This window comes from Cavia porcellus, unplaced genomic scaffold (assembly GCF_034190915.1).
Source record: "Cavia porcellus strain 051 isolate PalLab524CR breed Dunkin Hartley unplaced genomic scaffold, mCavPor4.1 scaffold_18, whole genome shotgun sequence".
In the NCBI taxonomy this organism is placed as follows: Eukaryota; Metazoa; Chordata; class Mammalia; order Rodentia; family Caviidae; genus Cavia; species Cavia porcellus.
Window position 1 is genome coordinate 37,105,531 of NW_026947501.1, and position 23,408 is coordinate 37,128,938.

General features: G+C 40.0%; 1 protein-coding gene across 1 annotated transcript in view; it reads left to right on the top strand.

The window, feature by feature from the left end:
• The window catches only part of Dnah6 (dynein axonemal heavy chain 6), a 221,096-nt gene that overhangs the window by 105,038 nt on the left and 92,650 nt on the right, over positions 1–23,408 (top strand). The window contains exons 30-40 of the mRNA XM_023564757.2: positions 3,861–3,998; positions 6,560–6,727; positions 9,464–9,612; positions 11,315–11,422; positions 13,316–13,871; positions 14,876–14,998; positions 15,657–15,845; positions 16,362–16,505; positions 18,882–19,103; positions 19,876–20,023; positions 22,421–22,578. Coding sequence (XP_023420525.1) covers positions 3,861–3,998; positions 6,560–6,727; positions 9,464–9,612; positions 11,315–11,422; positions 13,316–13,871; positions 14,876–14,998; positions 15,657–15,845; positions 16,362–16,505; positions 18,882–19,103; positions 19,876–20,023; positions 22,421–22,578 — 2,103 coding nt within the window. The remainder of the gene's footprint in view (positions 1–3,860; positions 3,999–6,559; positions 6,728–9,463; positions 9,613–11,314; positions 11,423–13,315; positions 13,872–14,875; positions 14,999–15,656; positions 15,846–16,361; positions 16,506–18,881; positions 19,104–19,875; positions 20,024–22,420; positions 22,579–23,408) is intronic.

Below are 23,408 nucleotides of genomic sequence, written 5' to 3' on the forward strand. Positions count from 1 at the left end.
GACCCAGCTGAAGAAGAGAGCCCCTTCTGCCTAGTCTGAGCCCATGAGACTGATGAAAGGGTTGTCATCTGATCCAGATTGAAACTTATGAGAGTCCTTATCTTTTAGAATAAAAGGGCATTTATTTTCTTATATCCATAGACATTATAATTTTTATATCAGTCTTTGGCCAGAGAGTGTGGCCATCTATCAGACTGGACTTTCTTGAGAATATAAGGTGCTTTTTGTGCAATAAAGGCTGCATCTACCATCTGTAGATTTTCTAAGTCTTCAAGATCAAAGGGCTGTAGACCCTGTAGACCTTACAGAGACTCTCATAGAAGTCTGAAGGGCTTTCTTAGGCTTCTGGGTAACAGTAGAAACTTTTGACATACTGATGGGCTTCCCCCTAACCTTTGATTCCTTTGAGAAGTGGTCAACTGAGTTGCTTTGTTTCTTTTCGCTAGATTTTGTACTCCTAGGCAGGGTGACCTTTGGGAAAGGCCATGGAAACCCATTTGTCAGGGCTGACAGTTTGTGCAGGGACCTCTCTCATTAACCGATTTTTTTTCTCAGTCCAAATGCAGCAGCATTTCTGTGTGGAACTGAGTCACCATAGTTGACAGGCATCATGGATGGGTGTAGGGTCACACCACCTGACCAGAATAGACGTGTAAGCAAAGCCATGAAACAGAAGGCTCGGGGTGGGGGAGGGTGGGGTCTGTGGTTGACAGCAGGCAATGGCTGCTTGAGCTGGAACCGGTTCAGTGGCTGGAAGTAGATGAGTCAAGAGCAGGGAGAAACTTTAGATGTTGGCAGCAACCATGGCGGCCAACAAGGGGTGATTCGTCTACCAGGGTGGAATTGTCATGAAGAATGGATCCTTCTTTCCTGCAGACATAGGGAGTAACAGTTTCATCTGAACTCTGTAACCAACAGAAAAGCCCTTTTTAAAATTCTTGGACCTGCAGTCAGGTTCTGTGGGTTTACACTGCCCAGAACCCATTAGTGACTCCCTACATGTGTGTGGTGCACCCTTGGACAACGGCACAACAGCCAAGAAGACCAGAATGTGGATGGAGACACACAGGAAGAAGGCTATGACAATGTGGCCAAGAGCCAGAGAACAGAGTAACACGGTACAAGCCCAAGTGCCAACAACGGACTGCAAGTTCTGGAATCTGGAGGCAGGAAGAGTCCCTCCCTAGAGCTTTGGAGTGAGCATGGCTTTGCTAACTCTGATTGCAGACTTTTAGTCTCCAGAACTGGAGGAAAATACCTTTCTGTGGCTTTAAACTACCAATTTGTTTCAGAAGTCCTGAAAAACTAACACTCAGTGCAAAACTCTTTTTCATTGAACCTTCTCTAAAATGTCCTAATACAATCCCAAATTTTACAATGTAGCCTTATAATGTCCTTTTTATTGAGGCAACCTATAGCTCCCTCAGAGTTCCTACCTCTAGACAGTGGGTGTAAGAATAACTAATAAACCCAATTGTGTTTAACTACATATATATTTATGGTATCTTTAGCTTGTACACACTGACTTCTTCATATTTTTGGATAGTGCAGTATGAGAAACACCTGGCTTATAAAAGTATTTGTTACCCAACCAGTCACTGAAAGCATTCCTTTGTTCAAGATCACTATTTGGAATCGTTGGGAAGACTGGAGGTTATTGTATCTTAGGTAATGTGCCATATTACAGTTTAGTTTGGATGACAGCAGGGCTGTTATTAGCTTGCGCTAGCATCCTTTTATGCGTGTGATACAGCTTTGTGAACACAGCCATGTGGAAGCTGAATTCCACACCTATTTTTCTCTTCAGCTAGGCACAAACTGCACAACCAGGGGTGGCAGGAAGAGAGATTTATTTGTGATGGGCAGATGGAAATAAAAAGCCAACATGATCACAGGCACAGTCTCAAGGAGATAAATTTTAGTAAAGAGCCCATGTCAAAACTTAAGATCAGGAGTTTTCCTTTTTTACTTATTTTAAAGTTGCCCACCCACAAGTATTCCTTGGGAAGTATTCATTTACCCCAGGGGTTGCATGCCCAAGGATGAAGACCACTGCTGTAAATATGGAAGGCTTCCTCAGCACTGGGGTCCAGAATGCCCGGGCAGTCATACCTATTGTACAATTCATCATGTCCACTGGACTTGTCTTTTCTTGGCTATAGTATTATTAGTTTCCAAGGACTGCTTCCTATCTCTAGCAAATTCCTCTTTTTTCCCTCAGTATCTTATTTTATGATGAGAATGCAATTTCCTCACAAATCTCTGAGTTCATTTGAATTTTTACAAGTTCTCCTGTTTCCTAAATGACCTCTATTTTCACCGAGGTTACCTATTTGGTTTGTTCTTCTCATTCTTCCGTTTTCTGGATATTGACTTCTCCCTAGTATCTGTGGCTCTTCACTTCTTGGCTCACACATATGTGTAGAGGTCTCAGCTGATGAGTACCGAGGTTGTGTTTCATCCAGATGTCCCTCCCTGAGTGAAAGAGCAATTGTGAGCTCTGCAGTGTAGTGCAGAGTGTGGAGAGCAGCCTTCCACACAGTGTGTGTGGACATGGGACAACCAGGAAGCCCTACTACATGTCAAGGAAGGATTTCCCTCTCAACTTGCATGTTTCCATGGCTTTCCCTCCTGCATAGAGCTCTCGTACGATTTTGGAATCTCGGTGACTGACATGGCGGTCTAGAGTCCTCTTTCTTTCCTGGCATCCACCTTCCTTCTCCTCCAATCTTACTGCCTTCTCCCACTGTCTTCTGTATCTCCCCAAAGTACTCTTCCCCTTTCTCCACAATAGGGTCCTTGCTTTTCAACCTAGTAGGACAAAGTCAGTGCTGAAATCTCAAGCATCTTGTTTACTCTGCTTGGTAGTGAGAAGACAGGGAGGAAAGGTACTCACAGACAGCCTTTCCAAGTGTCGAGCTCTGCTTTATTCCCAAGGGTTACCCAAGAACCCAGGACTGCTTTCCTTGCATGTATTGATGTTGGGTTCGGTGTTCCTTCAGGCAATTCTGCCTTCTCTCTACCTTGGGGCTGCAATTTTCCCTCCCCACCTTGTTTCCGTGTGCTTCCCATCTTCCAGCATCATTTTCAAAACTCCACCTGTTGCTGGTTTCCTTCTCCCTTTTTGTTTTATCAAATGGATAAAGTGTAAGTGCAGACATAGGGATGGAGACACACAACTGTACACATAGCTCTCTGGTTTTCCGTAATTTGTGAGAACTGGAGAAAGGAATAGTAGTAGTATATGCTCAATTGATCTCCTTGAGAAAAAAACAGTTTTTTAAAAGAGCCATACATAGTATAATGCCATAGTTACATAAATGCCCATCCAAAAGCTCAACTCTCCAAAGCACCATATGTATCACGTGGCCATACGTTCATGCTCCTTTCTCTACCTTAGGATTCTGCAGTAGAACAATTAAGAATGACTATCTTAACATGTACATAAATGCCTTCGGTTCAGAAGTTCTGTATGCCATCTACCATGCAGAGCACCTTCTAAAGACAATGAAACTTTCGGTGAAATTCTTTAGGCTTTTTAAAAACTCCTTAAGTTTGTCTTTTGCGTGTTAGAATCTTGTCAAGTGTTTGCAGAGGTCAGTAAAAGTTATGAAAAGAAAGAAAATTGGTTAGTGTATCACTTTAAGGATAAAGTTAGATTCACATCATCTAAACAAAAAATATTTCCTTTGTAAAAGGTGCTTATTTCCAATATGTATTCACAGTAATCACATTAATAATAATAGTCATGTAACATTATTGCTTGTTTGCATATAGTACTGCTTTTCTCTTTAGTAGTTCAGCTCCAGATTTAACTTTTGAAGAAATCAGAATGTGCAATGGCTTCATTTTGATTTCAGATGATGGGGCGCTTCTTCAGTGGCTTGGCGCAGTCGGGGGCCTGGTGCTGCTTCGATGAATTCAATCGAATTGACATTGAAGTCTTGTCAGTCATCGCACAGCAGCTCATCACCATTAGGAACGCCAAAGCTGCAAAGGTAGGGCGTCGGCAGCCCTCCAGGCAGCTTTCCTCAAGTGTGTACGTAAACCATGGCAGACTTCAGGAAGATGACGCTAACCTCGACGTGTCTAGTGCATGTTTCCAGGATCATTTCTCAGTGCTACAGCAATAGGACTTAAGTGGGTAAATCAATTCCTCATCAAAGCAACACAGAGAAACAATGTGCTGGGATCTGGGGTTGCAGATACTGTGAGACTCACTCTCTGCCCTCCTGGAAGTCTGCTTTTCTTCTTGCCTCCAACACACACACACACACACACACACACACACACACACACACCCCTCTTCAATGTTCCGCTTCCATTTCCTTCTCACTTCATTACTTCTCTGCTGTTTCTCTAATGCTGCCTCTTCTGACCTCCATCACCTTCCTTATGGCCCCCAGGCTCAGCCCAGGGCTGGCGGGAAAATAGAGGAGTCTCTGGAAACTCAAAAGCACCTTACCTCTCCAGAACCCCTTGAAGGGAAAATCCAAGGTGTGTAGGGTCACCTGAAGATAATGAAGTGGTCCTGTTATTCAACATTTGTTTTATGAGTTTGTTGCTGGAGAACGGTTTGTATTGAGATGCTGATGGCAGTGAAGGATGCCATCTGTGCCATCTACTCTGTGCTGAACTTCTGAGACTTGGTCATCAAAGGACAGCACTGAAGTTCAGCCTACATAAGTAAGAGCAGCCTCAGCCCCAAGCGCCTCAAAGGTCCTTCACTCACCCTTTGGCCAGTTCACTCTGGCTCATTAGATGCCCTCAGGTCTCAGCCAGAGGACAAGGACTAATCTCACTGAAAGGCACCCTGATGAAGAGTTTTAAAGCATTTCAACTGCCTCTTCTGCAAAGAAACAAATCATAGAACAAATAAAAAGCAGGAATTGGACTTTAGCAAGCTTCTAAATGGTGCTTTCTTTACAATTATTTTATGTTTACATCAAACCTCTGTGAAGTCTGTGGCACTTTCATGAGATTATAGGTAAAAGGGATCCAAAGCAGTTCAATATTTCAGTAGATGCCGTAGAACCAAGATACTCACCTAAAGCCACGGGACCCTAAAATCTACCTCCTCCAGCCACATCGCACCTGCTTCCCCTGTATTCTGGGAAGGTCTGCATTAAACACGAGGACCTGCAGATGTAACCGGTAAATCACTGTCATCTTGTTGAGCGATTATCTGGAGCAAAGTAGAGAGCCAAGGGGCAGGAAGGAAAGAGAACAGAGGCAGGACTGAAGCTTTGCCAGCTGGAGGCAGCCTGTGGGGTCAAAGGAAAGTGGGAGGACTGTGGGTTAATTGACCTTGTCCTCAAGTTGCCGGGGGCCAGAGGGACTAGGTGGAGTGGGATGTTGTCCTCCGGGATAGAGGAAGCACCAGCCTCCTCCAGGCTGTCACACAGGCCCAGCTCCACTGGTTTTCCATTATATTCTCAGGGCTATCATGCCTCCTTTATTTCATGGCCCAAGTGGAAACCTTAAATTTAGCCCTGATGTGTCCTAATGCTATCAACCGGAATCTAAGCCATCCCCAAATTACATCTGCTGGGGTCCCCTCACCCCAGTTTAACATCTTTCACATTCTGGATTGCACTGTCTCCCCAGTGACCATTCCTAACTGGTCTCCCTGTCCAGACTTTGTCCAACTTCTCCACCGCCATCTCTGATCCTATCACTTCTCTTTAAAGTCTCCGTTTCCCCACCAAGCATGGAACAAAAGCTAAATTCCTTAGCTTAGTGTGCCAGGCTCTTGGGGCTCAGCCCCATGACCCCAACGTAAACTTCACCTCTAGAACTGAATTACCCTTTACACAGAAAGTTGCTGCCACTCCCTGAGCATGCAGTGCTCTTTCTTACACCTGCTTCTTTTGCCTGGGAAGGCTGCCCCTGCTCATCTAGCTGAAAAGTCCCTCTCCATTCTTCAGGTCTCAAACACACAGACTGCACACACATCCGCTGTAGAGTCTGTTGGACGGAAAGGTCACCATTTACAGACTTACAGACCCAATTCACTTACCAAGCCTGAGAGCCTCTCCAGGAGTGAGACTCCTTCAGTTCTGCACCTCTAGGGCTAACCTAGGGTCTCACTTGCAACAGGTGCTCAACAAGCATTTGCTGTGGAATAAAGGGAAGGGATGGCACCAAGTGTGATGAGAATGTGGCCTCACCCACCTAAAGACTAAAAATGCATTGGAATTTCTTGAGGAGTATCAGGAAGTGGAAAGGGAGGAGGCTTCATGGCTATTAGTCAAAGTTGAATTGAGTCCCAGCAAAAGATATTGAGACCCAGGATATTCAGGACTTTCCAGGAAAGGAGACAAAGGGAGCGAGGCGGGGACAGGAAGGCCGAGAGCAGTAAATACAGAGCACAGAAGGGATCAGAAGTATCCAGAACAGAACCAGAGAGAAATGTTACTGATTATTCCGCAGCAGGACTTGGCAGTCTTTGTCTGAATGCTCCTTCTCCTTTACAAAAGTCTTGTATTCAAGCAGTAATTATGTTAAAGAATTTACAAACATCCAGCGGTGTATTAATTTGTACTTTCTCTTTAAACAGCTCTCTAGATTCATGTTTGAGGGGCGGGAGATAAAATTAGTCATGACTTGTGCAGCGTTTATCACAATGAATCCTGGATACGCAGGCAGAACCGAGCTGCCGGATAATTTGAAGGCTCTGTTCAGACCATTTGCGATGATGGTTCCTAATTATGCTTTGATTGCAGAGGTAAGCTGCACATCACGGAAAAGCGCATTCTGAAGCACAGTTGCTTTTATTTACCATTCTACTCAAAGTAGAAATTTTCCTGTAAGATTGCAGCCTAGTAAAAAACATATTATTGGGCTTTTTATTTAAGTTTTTAATTTTTATTGGTATGTATCTGCTGTACACAATGATTTCATTCATCATAGGGAATAGGTACATGCACATAAGACCTCTTAATTCTTTTTTTGTTCCTTTCCTCCTTTCTCTTGTCTCTCCCTCTATATCTTGACCTTTTCCCCTTTCAAAAAAAAAAAAAAAACTGTCTCCTTGTTTCTATTACTTCTTTTATTTTGCCCTTTATTTATAATTTGGGAGTCTCACATAAGAGAAACCATGCAATAGTTCACATCTGATTTATTTCACTTATCATTATGATCCCAAAGTGCATCCATTTTCCTAGAAGTGCCTCAAGTTTATCCCTCTTTTTGTTACAGGAGTGCTCCACTGTGTTAGATACCACATTTTCTTTATCCATTCATCTGTTGATGGACATATAGGCTGCTTCCAAGGTTTAGCTATTATGAATTATGCTGCTGAAAACAGGAGTATGTGTGTATCACTGTAGAGTGGTGTCTTCAACTCTTTCTGGAAGAGGAATAACTGAGTCAAAGGCATTTCTGTTTTTGTTTCATGAGCAGTCTCCACACTGATTTCCGTAGTGCTCATGCTGGGTTACATTCCCAACAACAGTGGAGTAGGCTCCTTTGTCCCACAGCCTTGCCAGCATTTGTTATTAGTTGACTTCTTGAGAATAGTCATTCTTTCTAAACTAGATAAAATCTCAGTTTTAGTCATTGGTATTTCCAGAACTGTTGAACATTTTTTCGTGTATTTATTGGCCATCTGTGCTTCTTCTTCTGACAACCGTCTATATATTTCTATTACTCAGATTTTATTGGGGCTTTTATTTGAGGGAATGTAATACTGTATTTTTTTCAGTTCTTTACAATATTATAGATACCTCTGTCTGAGGTTTAATTGGCAATTTTTTCATACTCTGTAGATTGTCTCTTCATTCTGTTCAGTGGTTCCTTTGTAGGGCATTAGATTTTAATTTGATTTAATCCCATTCGTGGATCCATGATTTTCTTTCTTGTGCCACTAGGGTTCTGCTCAGAAAGTCCTTGCCTAAGCCTAAGAACTTCAAGACTTCTTTTTTTATTAATACGTGTTTACATTACATGAAGTTTACTTTCGTCTTGAGGAGTAAGTGCATGTACAGAACACATCTTGTTCCTTTTTATTAAAATCCCTTTCCCGTTCCCACCCACCTCCCTCTGTCTATTTCTAAATCTGTTTCTCCTTTTGTTGTTGTTGTTGTTGTTAGCTCATGTTTACACATACAATGATTGGATTTATTGTGGGTATTGTGTGGTCCGTTGTTTCTCCCCTGCCCTCCCTTTCTTTCCTCTCCCTGTCTCCTGAACTCCTTCCTATATTCTCTTGTTTCTTTCTATCCGCCCTGTATTTTGCTCTTTGTTTGGACATTGCTTTACCCAAACAAGTGATAATGTATATCTGCGTGTGTGACTGACATTTCACTCAGCCTTGTGCTTTGCAGGTTCATCCATGAAGTATAGATACAGTTGCTACCATACAGCCTGTTTCATTCTGCATGCTTGATTTCATTTTTTACTGTTATTATCGTAATGCCCAGAACAGTATCTAGAAAATAGTACACCCCTAGAATTGGAATGAATCAGTGAGTTTAACTGATCAGTCTATTGGGGTTTATGAGCTCACCTCTAGGAATTAAAATGTCAAGATTAGTTCTAAAACTACTGTGCTTTCTTACCTTTCTCATAACTTTGTATTAGAATCAAAGAGTGTTGTTTAAAACTGTATTGATTGGGGCTGGGGATTTAGCTCAGCGGCATAAGCGCCTGCCTTGCAAGCAGGCAGTTGTGAGTTTGATCCCAGGTACCGATAAAAAGGAAAAAGACAAAACAAAAAAAAACTGTATTGATAACTATGATGGAGGGAGAGGATTGGTTTATGCATCTGTAAAGCTTAGTAAGAAACCAGTGATCATTAATGTATTATTTATGATTGTGCTTATTCTTTCTGTCAAAAACATCTATCAAGACATCTGTCTATTTGAACTAGTTTTTGATCCTTTATACTAAGAATCAGTGTCCATAAATTTTACATGTATTTTCCAAGCAAGTATCTACTGATGTTTAATTTATATACAATGCAGTACAACAACTTTTAAGGGCACAGCTCAGTGAGCTATTTTGACACATGTCTTCATCTGCCTGACCACCAAGGACTCCCAGGGACTTGAAGGGAGGGAGCAGGTGATGTGCACTGATACTGTCCACTGTGGTGGTATTCTTGTCAGACTGGAGAAGCTCAGTGCTTACTTTTGTGCCCAGGAATTGCAACACCATCCAACCTCCACGTGAACATTTTAAAATTGGATTCTGCCCCTTGAACCAAATGTCACCAAGTTGACGCCTTCATCTATAGAGAGAAAGTAGAATCAGTGCACAGGTGTTTGTGTACAGTATCCTACCTGCTGCCTTCCTGTAGCAAAGAAAAGTCTTCTGTCTTCAACCTTTGTATTCATTTGTTAAATGAGATAACAACATGGAAAATACATACATCCTAGAGTAGGCTTGTATACAGTAGTATCATGTTAATATGTTGTCATCCATGCAATATAAAAACATCTTATTGTATTTTCTATTCTAGGTAATCCTCTATTCTGAAGGATTTGAATCCAGTAAAGTATTAGCGAGAAAAATGACTCAGATGTATAAGCTCTGCAGTGAGCAGCTCTCTCAGCAGGATCACTATGACTTTGGCATGAGAGCTGTGAAGTCTGTGCTGGTGATGGCTGGGTAAGAAACGAGGGTCGTCAGGAGTGAGATTCCAAGCCACATACTCAGATGCATTAAGTGGGTAACTCACAGAAGGCTATTGGAGCAACACTTGATCCATCGTAGGTGACTAACAAGTGCCATCTGTTGCTGAAGTTAGCATTCCTTCCTCTGATGCTCCTTGACTCAGCGACAGATCTTCACTGTGAGTCCCAACATGGTTCCCCTCGGACTGAACCTGAATCCAACTAGTGTTCCGCTAACTTTCATTTCCCCTGAGCTCCTCACACGCTGGGTTTTGGTATACAGACGCCTGTGTACTACCGTCAGACAAGAGGACTAGATTTTAAAAGCACACAGTCTGATGTGCATCTACAATAAGACAAGTCATACATTTTGCTTTTAAAAGCATTGAGAATTACAAGAGACTTCATCATTCCATTTTCAATTTAGGCTTAAATCGCAGGCTCCATCTCTGTCTACAAAGCCCTTGAAGACTGAGCTGTTCTCTGGCTTCTGGCAAAGTAAGAATCTTTCTTCTTGAGGGCCCCAGCTTATCTCTTTAGAGCCACCTGAAACGACTGTGTCTGGAATCTGATTTGTCCAGAGTCTCCAAGGACATCAGTTCTCCTTCTAATCCTTCCTCTCAGGCTGACCCACCGACTCAGGCCTGGCACAGCCAGGGCCCTGGTGCCTGGCTCTTCTTCTTTGCACACATCCCTCTGTACTATGTACCTGTGCTTTCCTTTAAGCTCTCAGATTCAGCACATCTCCCCTCTACAGCATGGCCATCACAGACTAGGAATTAAGAGTTTCACATACCTTTGCACTCAGAGAACACGGCTCCAGCCCAGTGGGTAAACCTGGCAAGTGGTCACTTTTCTACTCAGTGTGATGAGGGCAGCAAAAGGACTGCACCCAAGGCCCACTGGAGAAGTAGATGGATAGCACAGGGGCTTTTAGAGAAGGGAGTACTGGGATGGGTTTTGAAGGGTACGTAAGAGTGAGCAAAAGAACAAGATAGAATGTTGTAGACAGAGGAAACAGCAAGTGACAGGGATGTGTCACCATAAAGCATTCAGAAGACTGTAAACTCAGGATGAATAAAGTCTGGGATGAGGGAGCAATGTGTCTGAGGAGGTGGCCTTGTCATTCTCCTCAAGATTGTTGCCAGGGTGGGTGTCTAAGTTGCTTTTTACTCGTTGCTGAGACAAAATACCCAGTGCCCAAAGTTGGGAAAGGAAAAGTTTATTTCTTACAGTTTTGGGAGGTTTCAGTCCACACTGAGTTGGCTCCAAGGCAGGTGGGCATGGCAGGGCCGCAGTTCATGACGGCTGCAAACAGCAAGCAGGAACCAGCAAGAGGGAGAGACACACCTTCTTCCTGCCATTACATTGTATGCTGGCTCCACCCCTATGTGGGTGTAGCACTCACACCATCAATTCAAGGGCGAGATAATGAAACAATCACAAATGCACAATGCAAATACATGCGGCCTGGGGGTCACCGACATAAACCACAAGAGCAGGTCTCATCCCTGTGTTGTGATAGAGATGGATGCTGAGTACTCAAAGGAAAATGATCCTCTCCCTCCAACTGGAATCTTGGGATGAGGGGAAGGGGAATCCACAGTTTCCTACAAGTAGACTCCCCAACCTGCAGTTTTGGAAATCACATTCAACCTTACATTCTTGTGACATCTTCAATATTCCCTTGAATTTAGATCTTTAAAAAGAGAAAACCCAGACCTCAATGAAGACGTGGTGTTGATAAGAGCTTTACGAGACTCCAACTTGCCAAAATTTCTAAACGATGATGCTATTCTCTTCAGGTAGGGTTCTGCATGTCAGAGAATAAAGCGTGGATGTCACCTAGACAGAAGGGGTAGTCTCCAACTATTTCCTTCTCTACAAACTAATGCCATTTAATTTAAGAAATATTAGTTGGAACTAAAGACACCAGATGTTCAGTGTTATTCTATTACTTTTTATTTCAAAATATGGATCATAATCAGGTGGTGTGCTATATACATTAACATTTGGTTACAACTTCCTATTCTAAGAGAAATTTCTAGCTTGAAAAACAGTAGATCTGGGCCTTAGAAATGTGATAGCCTTTATCCATTTCTTACTCAATGTTTAAATTTTTTTCCAAATTACATGTATGCATAGTTTTAAAAAGAACATAATTTCATTAATGAGTCCTGTGAAAACCAATTCCTTGCCCTTAAGCAGCTCCCACTCCCCCAAGATGATCAACGTTCAACTCTTATTTATTTTGCAGTCTTCCTTCATACATCTTAGTATTTATGCTTATGCCATTTCTTGATTTTCAGTATTAGGCATTAAATTAGTAAAGGAAAATAAGGATATGCTTGGAGCTTTTTCCCTTCTTCCCATCTTCTCGGTATAGTTATATGGTAATACAGTTTAAGTTAAGTAGCCAGGGTGTCCAGAACTTATTGCAGCTTAATTTATAAATATAGTGGGTAATTTGTAAATATTACCCAATGAACTATTTTTTTTATTAATTTATCTTTTTAATATTTTTCCTTGGAGTTGTTTGTTGGCTTGCTTTTTATTTTTAATTATATATATGTACATATATTTGGACCTGTGATGTTTCTAGAAAAAAGATTCTTGAAAGCAAGTTTCCTGGGTCAGAGCATTCACCCATTTTTCATTTAAACAGATTCTATCAAATTGCTCTCCAAAGAGGTTTTTCCCACTTCCATTTATAAAACGACTTCATAAAAATTCCAATTTCCCCTTAAATATCTTTAAATAGTGTCCAAATACAGTAGCCTATTTTATTATACATGTTTATTATTAGTGCATTATGCATCATTTCCTATGTTCTTCACCATTTCTATTTATTATTCTTAGAGCATTTTTCTGTCGTGCTTTTCATTTATTTCTTACACGACTTAATAAACTATAAGTATTATAAATATTGGAAATATTTCTCTGAGCCTCTCTTTTTTTTAAGTTTATACATAAAGCCTTTTATCTCAAGGAGATTTGTTTTTGTCTGGTGTTTTCACTGGGCCAACATGTTTTTACAATTGTAGATTTCACATCTTTTTTATAAAGATCTCTTTATCACAGTGTTGCAAAATTCATCTCTTCTACTTTTATCTAGTACTGTATTTTCTATAAGGTATTTACTGAATCTCCAATGTTTTTGTGTTTATATTATAAAGTAGTGAATTATTTTCTTTTCCCCATAAAACATCTATAAACTGTTTTGCATAGAACCAGTGAATTTTATCCTTCCTCCCTTTTTTATTGGCTACAGATTTTCCATTTCATCTTCATCTTATTTTTCTAATTATCCATGTAGAGTTATAAGCATATATAAATGCTTTTTGGAAAAGTTGAGATACAGATATAATTTTAAATAAATTAATAAATTCAATACTTTCTATATATTTGCTACTACACTATATACCATGGACAATGTAGAAGTGTAAGAGATATTGCTTATCTTCAAGAAGCTCCTACTATACTTAAAAACACTTGTCTTTCATACAGGAAAAAAAATCATACAAAATAATAGAATCATACAAAATATAGGTACAGCAAATGGCACATGCAAATAGTACAAAATTCTGGTACATGCAAAATCATGTTGTGCATATCCAGGATGATCAATTAGCTGTAATAAATATGGGGAAATGTCAATGAAAAATAGTTCCTAATTGATTTTAATTTTGTTTTATCAGTGGAATCATATCTGACCTTTTTCCTGGAGTCCAAATTCCAGAACATGACTACGGTATTTTACAGTCAACAATTGTGGACGTCATGAATGGACAAAACCTTCAGCCTGAGATATGCATGGTTAAAAAAGTGATCCAGTTCTATGAAACTATGCTCGTGAGGCACGGTGTTATGTTAGTAGGGCCGACAGGAGGGGGCAAGACCACAGTTTATCGAATACTAGCAGAGACGTTAGGGAATTTACAAAAACTGAATCTAGGCAATCCCTTTTATCAAGCAGTTAAAACCTATGTTCTTAATCCTAAATCAATAACAATGGGTGAACTATATGGGGAAGTTAATAATATCACGTTGGAATGGAAAGATGGTTTGATGGCACTAAGTGTTCGAGCAGCTGTGAATGATACCTCAGAAGACCATAAATGGATCATCAGCGATGGGCCAGTGGATGCTCTTTGGATTGAGAACATGAATACAGTATTGGATGACAACAAGATGCTTTGCCTTGCTAACAGTGAGAGGATTAAACTTACGCCTCAAATCCACATGCTGTTTGAGGTAAATATTTAACTTACTGGGGAGTGAAATTAGTCATTAATTGGCTCACTATCATTAAATTTTTCCTCTCACACTATCATTTACCATCTGTGATATGCTCTGTTTACTTAATAAGTTTTTATTAAGTTGTCCCTGTGAAATAGACTGTCACTCCTGACAAAGTGTCTGAAGTCTTTCTCTCTATAATGAGGAAATAAAATCCAGTTTCTCAGCACTTGCTATAGATAGATAGATAGATAGATAGATAGATAGAATTTCAAATTCTAAGTTTAAGAATTATGTTTTTATATTAATAAACTGGGGGCTGGGAATTTAGTTCAGCTGCATAAGCACCTGCCTTGCAAGCAGGCGGTCGTGAGTTCGATCCCTGGTACCGATAAAAAAATAAAAATATATAAATAAATAAATTGTTCCACCATGGTGTGAATGTTTGATTAAGTATTGGATCAAGGATATGAACCAAATAAACCTGCAAACCGTTATGGAAGACACCACCCAAGTGCTATTTGTTTATGGAATACAGATTGAATGCCTACTGTGCTAGGTATCAGACTGGGTTTTACATATAAGAATGAGTAAAGAAGAGAAAACTCAGAAGAAGAAAAGTAAATGCCTATTTCCACCCACAGAATTTGACTATATCCTCTCTCCCCCTGCTTTTATTTCCTCGCCCTTTGCCTCCTTTAACATTTCTTCTCCATTTCTGATTATTCTCACTCTTCTGTCTCCCACATAGTCTTTCCATGTCAAGCTTTACAAGTGTGAATTGGCCGGGTGTGGTGGCGCACTCCTAATCCCAGCACTCAGGAGGCTGAGGCAGGAGGATGGATCGTGGGAAGTGCAAGACCAGCCTGGGCTACAAAGTGAGCCCAAGGCCAGCCTGAACTGCATAGTGAGACCCTGTCTCAAAAAGATCCAAAAAAAAGTGTAAATTATTAACAGTGAATCTGGAGGAATAAGGAAGCATCATATTACATTTTCCGGTTCCACTTTTTCAACTTCAGGTGCAAGATCTACGAGTTGCCTCCCCTGCAACAGTCAGCCGGTGTGGAATGGTGTTTGTGGATCCTGAAGAACTGAAATGGATGCCCTGCGTTAAGACGTGGATGAAGGATATTTCTAAAAGAGTAAGCACAGCCAGACAGTCCGGTCACTCCATCTGCCAGGGCGCCCACTACCCTAGAATAAGGGAATAGCAGTAGGTTAAGGTAGCACCCGGCCGCTCCCTTGAGGGAATTCCTTTATTTCAGCTTGTCTCTCTTCCCAGAAATTCCTAGTTCTCCAGGAATGTTTGTAAACTCCCTGAGGCCGGCCTGATAGCCCCTACTCATTCTGTTCCTAGCTGTTTCTCAGATTCACTCCCAACAAGTGTAAATACTAGCCACTTTCTCAAATTGCTAAAAACACAGCTAACATAAGCCAGGGCAGTGAAAAAAGACTTTCCTCCTTTTCACTGCTCTTCCTCAGGGAAGTTTATCAATGAAGAAATGTACATAACACGCGTTGACAGTTTGAGGATACAGTTATAAAATGAGCTTCTCCGTACCCATGACTAAAGCAAGAAGTAAAACACTCTCAACTACCCAGAATCTCCTGGGTTTGGCTTTTTCTAATCATAAAAATTTTCCTTAAAATTTATTCTATTTAAAATTTTTCATATTTTGTTTATATCCTTTAATTTAAAGGTTACTGGATATATTGAAATATATAGATTTTAACCAACTGCTTTCTAAATTTAATGTTTCATCGAATCTTGCTAAATAAAACGTTATTTGCTTATTTCAGTTTCAGCTGAATGAGGAAACCCAAGGATATATACTGAACCTTTTCCAACGCTATGTTGATGAAGGCTTAAATTTTATTAATAAAAAGTGCAACCAAGCAATCTCCCAAGTGGACATCAGCAAAGTGACCACACTGTGCTACTTACTGGAATCTTTGCTTTTTGGCAAAGATGGAGTGAACTTATCAATGGTATTGGAAGGCTTTTCTTACTGCTATGAACCTGAGAAAATGGGATTATTGTGTAGATTCTTTGTACCTATCTAATCATGAAATCTAATCATTTGGCTTTGAAGTTAATTTTTCAGAGAGCTAATGTCTATGATTGGATTTACAGAATCTCAAGGTCAGAAGGAATATTAGAGAGCCTCTAGTTTATGTCTGTACTCAATTTTTAATTCCCTGGTAATCTACAACATCCAGGATATTCTCAGTGTTTATAAATGGCTTTGTGCAAACATTAGAAAGGTTTAGTAGAGCCTTGCTAAGGCAACCTTGATCTATCTTCTCTTTGGGTTTCACCATTTTCTCACCAGTGTTCAGTTATGTAGATGATGAAACCACTCTGTGAACCACTGAATGAAATGTACACTGTTCCTGTTTTTAAAATCATGAATTTAAATGAAGAAAATCATTGGACTTTCCAATTTGAGATTCTTTGTATATTTATATATAGAATAATAAAAGTATTTCTCTTTACTTTTCCAGGAGAAAACCAAACTGAACACTGTGATATGTCAGACTTTTGTATTCTGTTATTTATGGTCCGTGGGTGGAAACTTAACTGAAAGCTATTGGGATTCTTTTGATACATTTATTAGAACACAATTTGATGATAATCCTGATGCCAGGGTAAGGATAAAATTAACTTAGCATTGTAATTTTGAGTCATCAAAATTAAATTTTAAAATCAAACTTTAAAAACCTTAATTCCATTATAAAAATAAATTTTTCACTGAGAGTTTTTTTATGTGAGTCACTTTCTTATCCATAGATACCATTTATTTTATTGTTTAAAAATTTAGGGATCTTTTCCCAGCATACAAAGAAAATAAGCTGTGGAGTTAATTAAAAAGAAACTCTTTGCTATTAGTGAATACTGAATTCTAATTAGTAAACTGATCTTGTGTTATGTGATTCCTTAATACTTCTAAAAGTTTTTCAATACATACTAAGGTCAAAATGAGTGAATATATTGAGATTTCTCACTGTTACAGAAAAGATTTACAAACATGAAAGGAAAATATTAGAATGCACTTGTGTTATTGGATTGAAAATGGAAACATCAGTATTCATGGGTTTCAAAATATTACCTATGTATACATAGAATTGTACGAACTTGCTGTGTCTACTGTTGTCCTTCAGTATCCATGAGGGGTGGAGGTTCCAGGACTCTTCAATGGATGCCAGAATCAACAGATAATTATGTCCCTTCAATAAAATCCTTTAGTGTTTGCATATAACCTACACAGCCTTCCACTGTACTGCAAATCATCTCTAGATTACTTAATAACACCTAGAACAATGAAATACTGTGTAAAAAATTATTAGACTGTATCTGTTAGGGAATAATAACAAGAAAAAATCTGTATGTTCAGTAGAGATGCGGGTTCTCTTGATCTGTGATGGACTGTGTCTGTAGAAACAGAACTCCTGGATACAGAAAACCAACTTCTTTTGTATATCACACACACACACACACACACACACACACACACACACACACCATGATCCCTGACTTGCGATGAGAACATTTTGATTGTGTGGTGGTGCAAAAGTGTATACACCTAACCACTCTATTTTTCACTTATAGTACAATAGTCAATAAATTATATGAAACATTTAGCACTTAATATAAAATAAGCCTTATGTTAAATTATTTTGCCCAACAATTTGTGAGGATAGTTAAGATAGGATAAACTAAGCTATGATATTCATTAATATTAAAAGCATTTCAACTTATAACATCTTTAGAAGATTAGCATAGGATTAGCAGGATGGAAATAACCCTGTCAAGGAGCATATATATTCATACATACATTAATTTCTTAGTTCCATGTGTTGAGAGGAACTAGAAACAACAGCTCAGCAGCTGTACATACCTAGCATGGTAATGTCTAAATACTATTCTGCACTAAAGGAAACAGTTAAATAATTGTTTCCAAGATAGGGGCAGGGAAATTACCAACTGTGCCTGTAACACTTCATGCCAGCTAGTAATGATGTGCCTGAGGAATGATGGGAAATGTCCAAAGAACATGGAACCCAGTATTAAAGAACCCTAACTAATCAAAACTGGGTAGATTTAAACATCAAAATGTATACTGGCAATGTGAGATTATGACCCTTTGAAGGAAGTCAAAATCTATGAGCTTATACTGATGATAAAAATATACATAACAAAAAATAAGTAGGGGAGAAGGGAAAGCTCTTCCTTCCAAGTAACGCCAACCAGTCTATGATGAATGAGTTACTTAGTCAGCACTGAGTTAGAGACCCATATCAGAGCATAAGGCAAGAAAAAGAAATAAAACACGTATGCTTTGGAAAGAAAGAAGTAAAACCATCACTGTTCGCAGGAAACAATGCTAAATATGTAGAAAATCCTAAACAATATGTAAGTAAAGTATTAGAATTAATGCTGTCAAAACCATTGAATATAAGTTCCACAAAAATTAATTTTCAAGTGATACACTTGACAATGGCAACAATATCAAATACTGAGGAAGAAATTTAATAAAAGATATAAAAGACGTGTACAAATCACCAAATTTCACCAAAAGAAACTTTAAAAGGTTAAACAAAAGGAGAGATATTGTATGTTTGTGAACTAGACTGTTCACTGTTATTATTGAGGTCTGTTCTTCCCAGCGTATTCTGAATATTTAAAGCAATTCCGATTTCAAAACTCCAGCAGATTTTTATGACAATCTCATCCTAGAATTTACACGAAAATATAAAATTCTTACAATAATCAATCTTCAAAAAAGAAAACAAACCTGGAGAATTTAAACTACATAAATTTAAAGCAACAATAGTGAGATGCAGCACTGACAGAAGGATAGATAAAAAGAACAAATAAATTACATCTTAAAATTCTGACAAAAATGAATTTTTACAATAAAGTTCATGAAATAACATATTTCTTGATCATACCTCATGTGTGTACGGCCCTGTGACAGTACTGCTTATCGACTACTGAAAGTGACATTTCTTGGCCTGCTGCAGCTCCCCACTTCCGGTGACCTGTGGAGCATTCACATGGACTTTGACACCAAGCGGCTGGACCCTTGGGAGCGAATCATCCCTGCCTTCAAGTACAGCCGGGACGTCCCATTTTTTGAAATGCTCGTTCCCACCACGGACACAGTGCGCTTTGGGTATCTGATGGAGAAACTGCTGGCGGTCAAGCACTCGGTGTTGTTTACCGGGATAACTGGAGTAGGCAAGGTAGGAATCTGTGTGCAACAGGAGGCTCTGTCCAAAATTTAGAGCAGAGTGGCCTTAGAATTCTTGGCACCAGATATAACATTATTTCTCAGGCATGTAGCCCTGCTGAATATATACCGGCCCTAGAAATTACTCCAGAGTTTGCCAATTTCTGAATAAATCCTGGAGTTGCTTTTATATAAACCATAGGAACTTAGAGACCGGTGTTCATGTTTCGGACTTTCATACTGCAGTCCCTGGGTCTTCTAGAACCGCCACTGCGCTGGCTGGGTGGAAACTGGCCAGAATGCTTGTGTCCTCAAAAGGCCTTTGAAGGCCAGCCTGTTCCCTCTTACGTATTTACTATTTAACATAGTAATGATGCAGTATTAATGTTTTTGGAAAAAGTAGAGTAGAGGGAGAATGTTTGGGAGGATTTCAGACAAACAGGAATTCACGGTTTCCCCTCTAAATTATTTCTAAAAGAAGTTCGGATCTTTCTGTGGCTCTCATTATCAAATTGGTTTGGATAGTAACCAGAATGAATTTTGGCATGAAGCTAAAATAAAATTTTATGATGAGGTGGAGCTGATTAGAATATTTCTTTGGTCCTGATAAGTGTAAATACCTAAGTGGGTTGTCTAGTAAACTGGAGAATACAGACATTTCAGTCTGGATTTAATCTCTCTCCTTTTATCCTATTTGTCACTTATTGTACTGGATCTTTAGTGATTTAGGATATTGAAAAACATTGGGATAAATCTGAAATCAATTAACATTTTTAATTTTAAAGTCCGTTATTGCAAAAGGATTGCTAAATAAAATTCAAGAATCAGCTGGCTATGTCCCTGTTTATCTAAACTTTTCTGCACAAACTTCATCTGCAAGAACACAAGAGATCATTGAATCAAAACTGGAAAGAAAAAGAAAAAATATTTTAGGTAAGAATTAGTTTATTCTGCACAAATTATTTACTAAGCTAATAAACTGTGTAAATAATGCATGTAATAAAATTATATATCTTCTTTGCTTAACTGATTTGGAAAGGTGTGTCTTGGCCTGATTTGTGTCACTATAATAAAGTAGCAGAGATTGCCTACTTTATGAAGAAAAGAGGTTTATTTATTTCTTAGTCACAGAGATCCATGATGCCAGCATCAGCTTCTTATGTGGACCTCATGGTAGATGGCATCGAATGGCAGGAGGAGATGCAGGGGGGAGGGAGAAAAAGAGAAGGAGAGAAAGAGAGAGAGAGAAAGTGATGGAAGAGAAAGAGAGAAAGCTAGAAACTGGCTTTAGATTTCTTGTGGCAACAAATCCAGTCCCATGAGAGCAAGAATTGATTTTCAAGAAAAAAAATACTAACCCCTGTTTCAGGCCCCAAGAGTTCTCAACACTTGGGGACAAAGTCTCAACATGAGTTTTGGTGGAGGGGAAAAAAAAAACATTTTAACCATAACAAGGGGATTATGTCAATGTATTTTTCAAGTGCTGGATATCTAGGTATCTTTCTGTTAAAAACCAAATTATTTCCTTCTATCATCGTCAACCCAGAACATCTTCAGTTTCTGCCGCTTTATGGTTTTTCCTCTCTCCATGGCTCTTCAAACCTGAGTTGATTTCCTTTAATTCAAAACCAATAAATTTCTTTATATCTGATACAATGAGTTTTCGAACTCAGTGGCAAATAGACATGGAGTTCTTTGGATCAGAACTTTCAGCCAGGCTTTGGTATCTTCCCTTACCCTCCTTTATTAATTGGATAAATAGTACAGCTTTTGGGTCATTTTCAGGTATTTTGAGGTGTTTTCTTTGTTTTGTTTTTTAGTCTATGTTCAGTTTGGATCTGGCCAATATAAAGCTTCATCCCAAACCCTAATCTAAAGCCCCCCATCCTCATCATAGCCAGGTTTGTGGCTCCCTCTAAAGGGGACATAGGATGTTATTTACTCCCCCTCACTCTCCCTGATGTGTTGGAACAGAAGAAGGAAAGGACAGGTGGCTTCACCCTAGCGGCACTTAGGTGGGCCTCAGGGGATGATCCCTACTTCTCTGGTCAGCACTGGATGCCTGCCTGTGCCCTCTGCCAGCAGGCTTTCAGGAGCAAGTTCTCATGAAGGGCTCCTAAAACAGCCGTGTGCAGGTCAGGCATCAGCCTCCCCAAAGGAAGGCTCCCTGAGGCTAGGGATTGGGGTCCCCAGTCCATCCTGCAGCGCAACATCTTCCCACTTCTCCCTGGAGTTTGTCTCAGTTACTGTACTTAGAGTCTCGCTCCCATGATTAAGTCCAACCACATGGATTTGGCTGTATGCCCATCAGTCTCGAGCGCTGGGTGCCAGAGCAAGTGGCTCCTTCTCTTTCTCTCTCTCTCTCTCTCTCTCTCTCTCTCTCTCTCTCTCTCTCTCTCTGTGTGTGTGTGTGTGTGTGTGTGTGTGTGTGTGTGTGTGTGTGTGTGCGTGTTTCTGATGAATGTGTGTGTTGGTCATCTTTAAATGTAGCCCTGTGCAGGGAATCCACTGTGTGACTGGGGCCCCTTTGAAAACCAAACCCTATTTTCCCTGTAAGGGTGGTAGATGAAGGGAAACTTGAAGCATTTTCTGATTCCCAATGTGGAAAAAAAATAGCCTTCCTCACCCATGCCCAGGGCCATATTGGGTGAGGAGAATGAGCAGGGCTAGGACTGAGAAAGCCCCAGACCTTGTTGGAGAGCTGCCATCATCCTGTATTCTGAGGGTGAAGATGATGGACCAGGTGACACGACAATATGGGCATCTTGGCCAGGCCTACATCTCCCTGCAGGATGGGCCAGGGGGACCCTTCTGAGGTCCTCCTCACTATGAGAGCAGAAGTGTGTTCACTGATTCTCTGGGTGTCACTGAATCCAATCCCATACTGACCTTTTGCTAATGTTTTATGTTGCTATAATAGAAAACTTGAGGCTGGGTAATTTATAAAGAAAAGAAGTTTCTTTAAGTCAAAGTCCTGGAAGTCCAGGAGCTTCTGTGTAGACCTCATAACAGCTTCAATTCATGGCAAAAAGTAGAAGAGCAAACAGACATATACATAAGACAAAAAGGGAGGACCAAAATCACGCAGTAGCTAACCCATTCACATGATGACAAACATTAATCCATCCTTCAAGGCAGCGCCCTCTTGGCCCCCGATGGCTCTTAAAGGCTCCACTACCTGTCAGTAGCATTACCTTGGGCAGCAAAACTCAACATGAGTTTTGGTGAGGACAAACCACATTTGAACCCTATTCAAACCATAGCCACTTTGTCTTTACATTTCTAGGTGTGCTTCGTAATTCTTAAACTGCATTCCTCTTATTTCCTCAGGAGCCCCAGGAAACAAACAAGTCGTGATTTTTGTGGATGACTTGAACATGCCCAGACTGGATCGCTATGGATCTCAGCCTCCAATTGAATTACTTCGGCAGTATCAGGATTTTGGTGGATTCTATGACAGAAACAAACTCTTTTGGAAAGACATACAGGTTACTTTAGGTTTTAAATTGCTCAGTGTGCTCAAATTTAAATGACAAGAAAACATGGTTATTAGTTTTCTAGGACTGCAATTTAAAAAGTTCCACAGACTGAGTGGCTTAATTTACTTTCTCATAATTCTGAAGGGTAGACTGACATCCACGGTCAAAATGTCAGTAGAATTAATTTCTTGGACGGCTTTTTCCTTAGCTTGTAGGTGATGATCTTCTCCCTACATGTTCCCATGGTTGCATTAGTCTGTTTTCTGTTACTAATAACACAATGCCACAGACTAGGTAAGTTATATAAAAAAAAAAAGGTTTATTTTAGTTCATAGTTCTGATCCAAGGGCAAGAGGGCAGAGTATCAGTGTAATGCAGGGCATGCATGGCAAGAGACAAGGAGTACTTGTGTGTATATCTTCGGGTCTCTCCCTTTTCTTATAAGCCCATGAGAATTTTATAGTATGATTCTATTTAATCGTAATCATTTCCCAAAAGCTCCACATGTTAACATCAGTCAGGCAAAGTGTCCACCTTGTTATTATGTCACAGTGGACATTAATTAAACATGACTTTTGGAGGAAAAACTGTATTCCAACCAGTTCCTCCCTGTCCCCCAAAACTCTTGCCTTTTTCACAAGCAACATGCTACCCGTCATGTCATCAAAATAGTCCCAAGTCTTACCTCAAGCCAGCATCAATCAAAAAGTCCAGAGTTTCATCAGGGACTCGGGGCAAACTCCTGGCTGTGAACCGCTAAAAAGAAAACAGATTTGCACTTCCAGTATACAATGGTGAGACAAGTGCGGGGTGAACATTCCTATTCCAAAAAGAAAGAA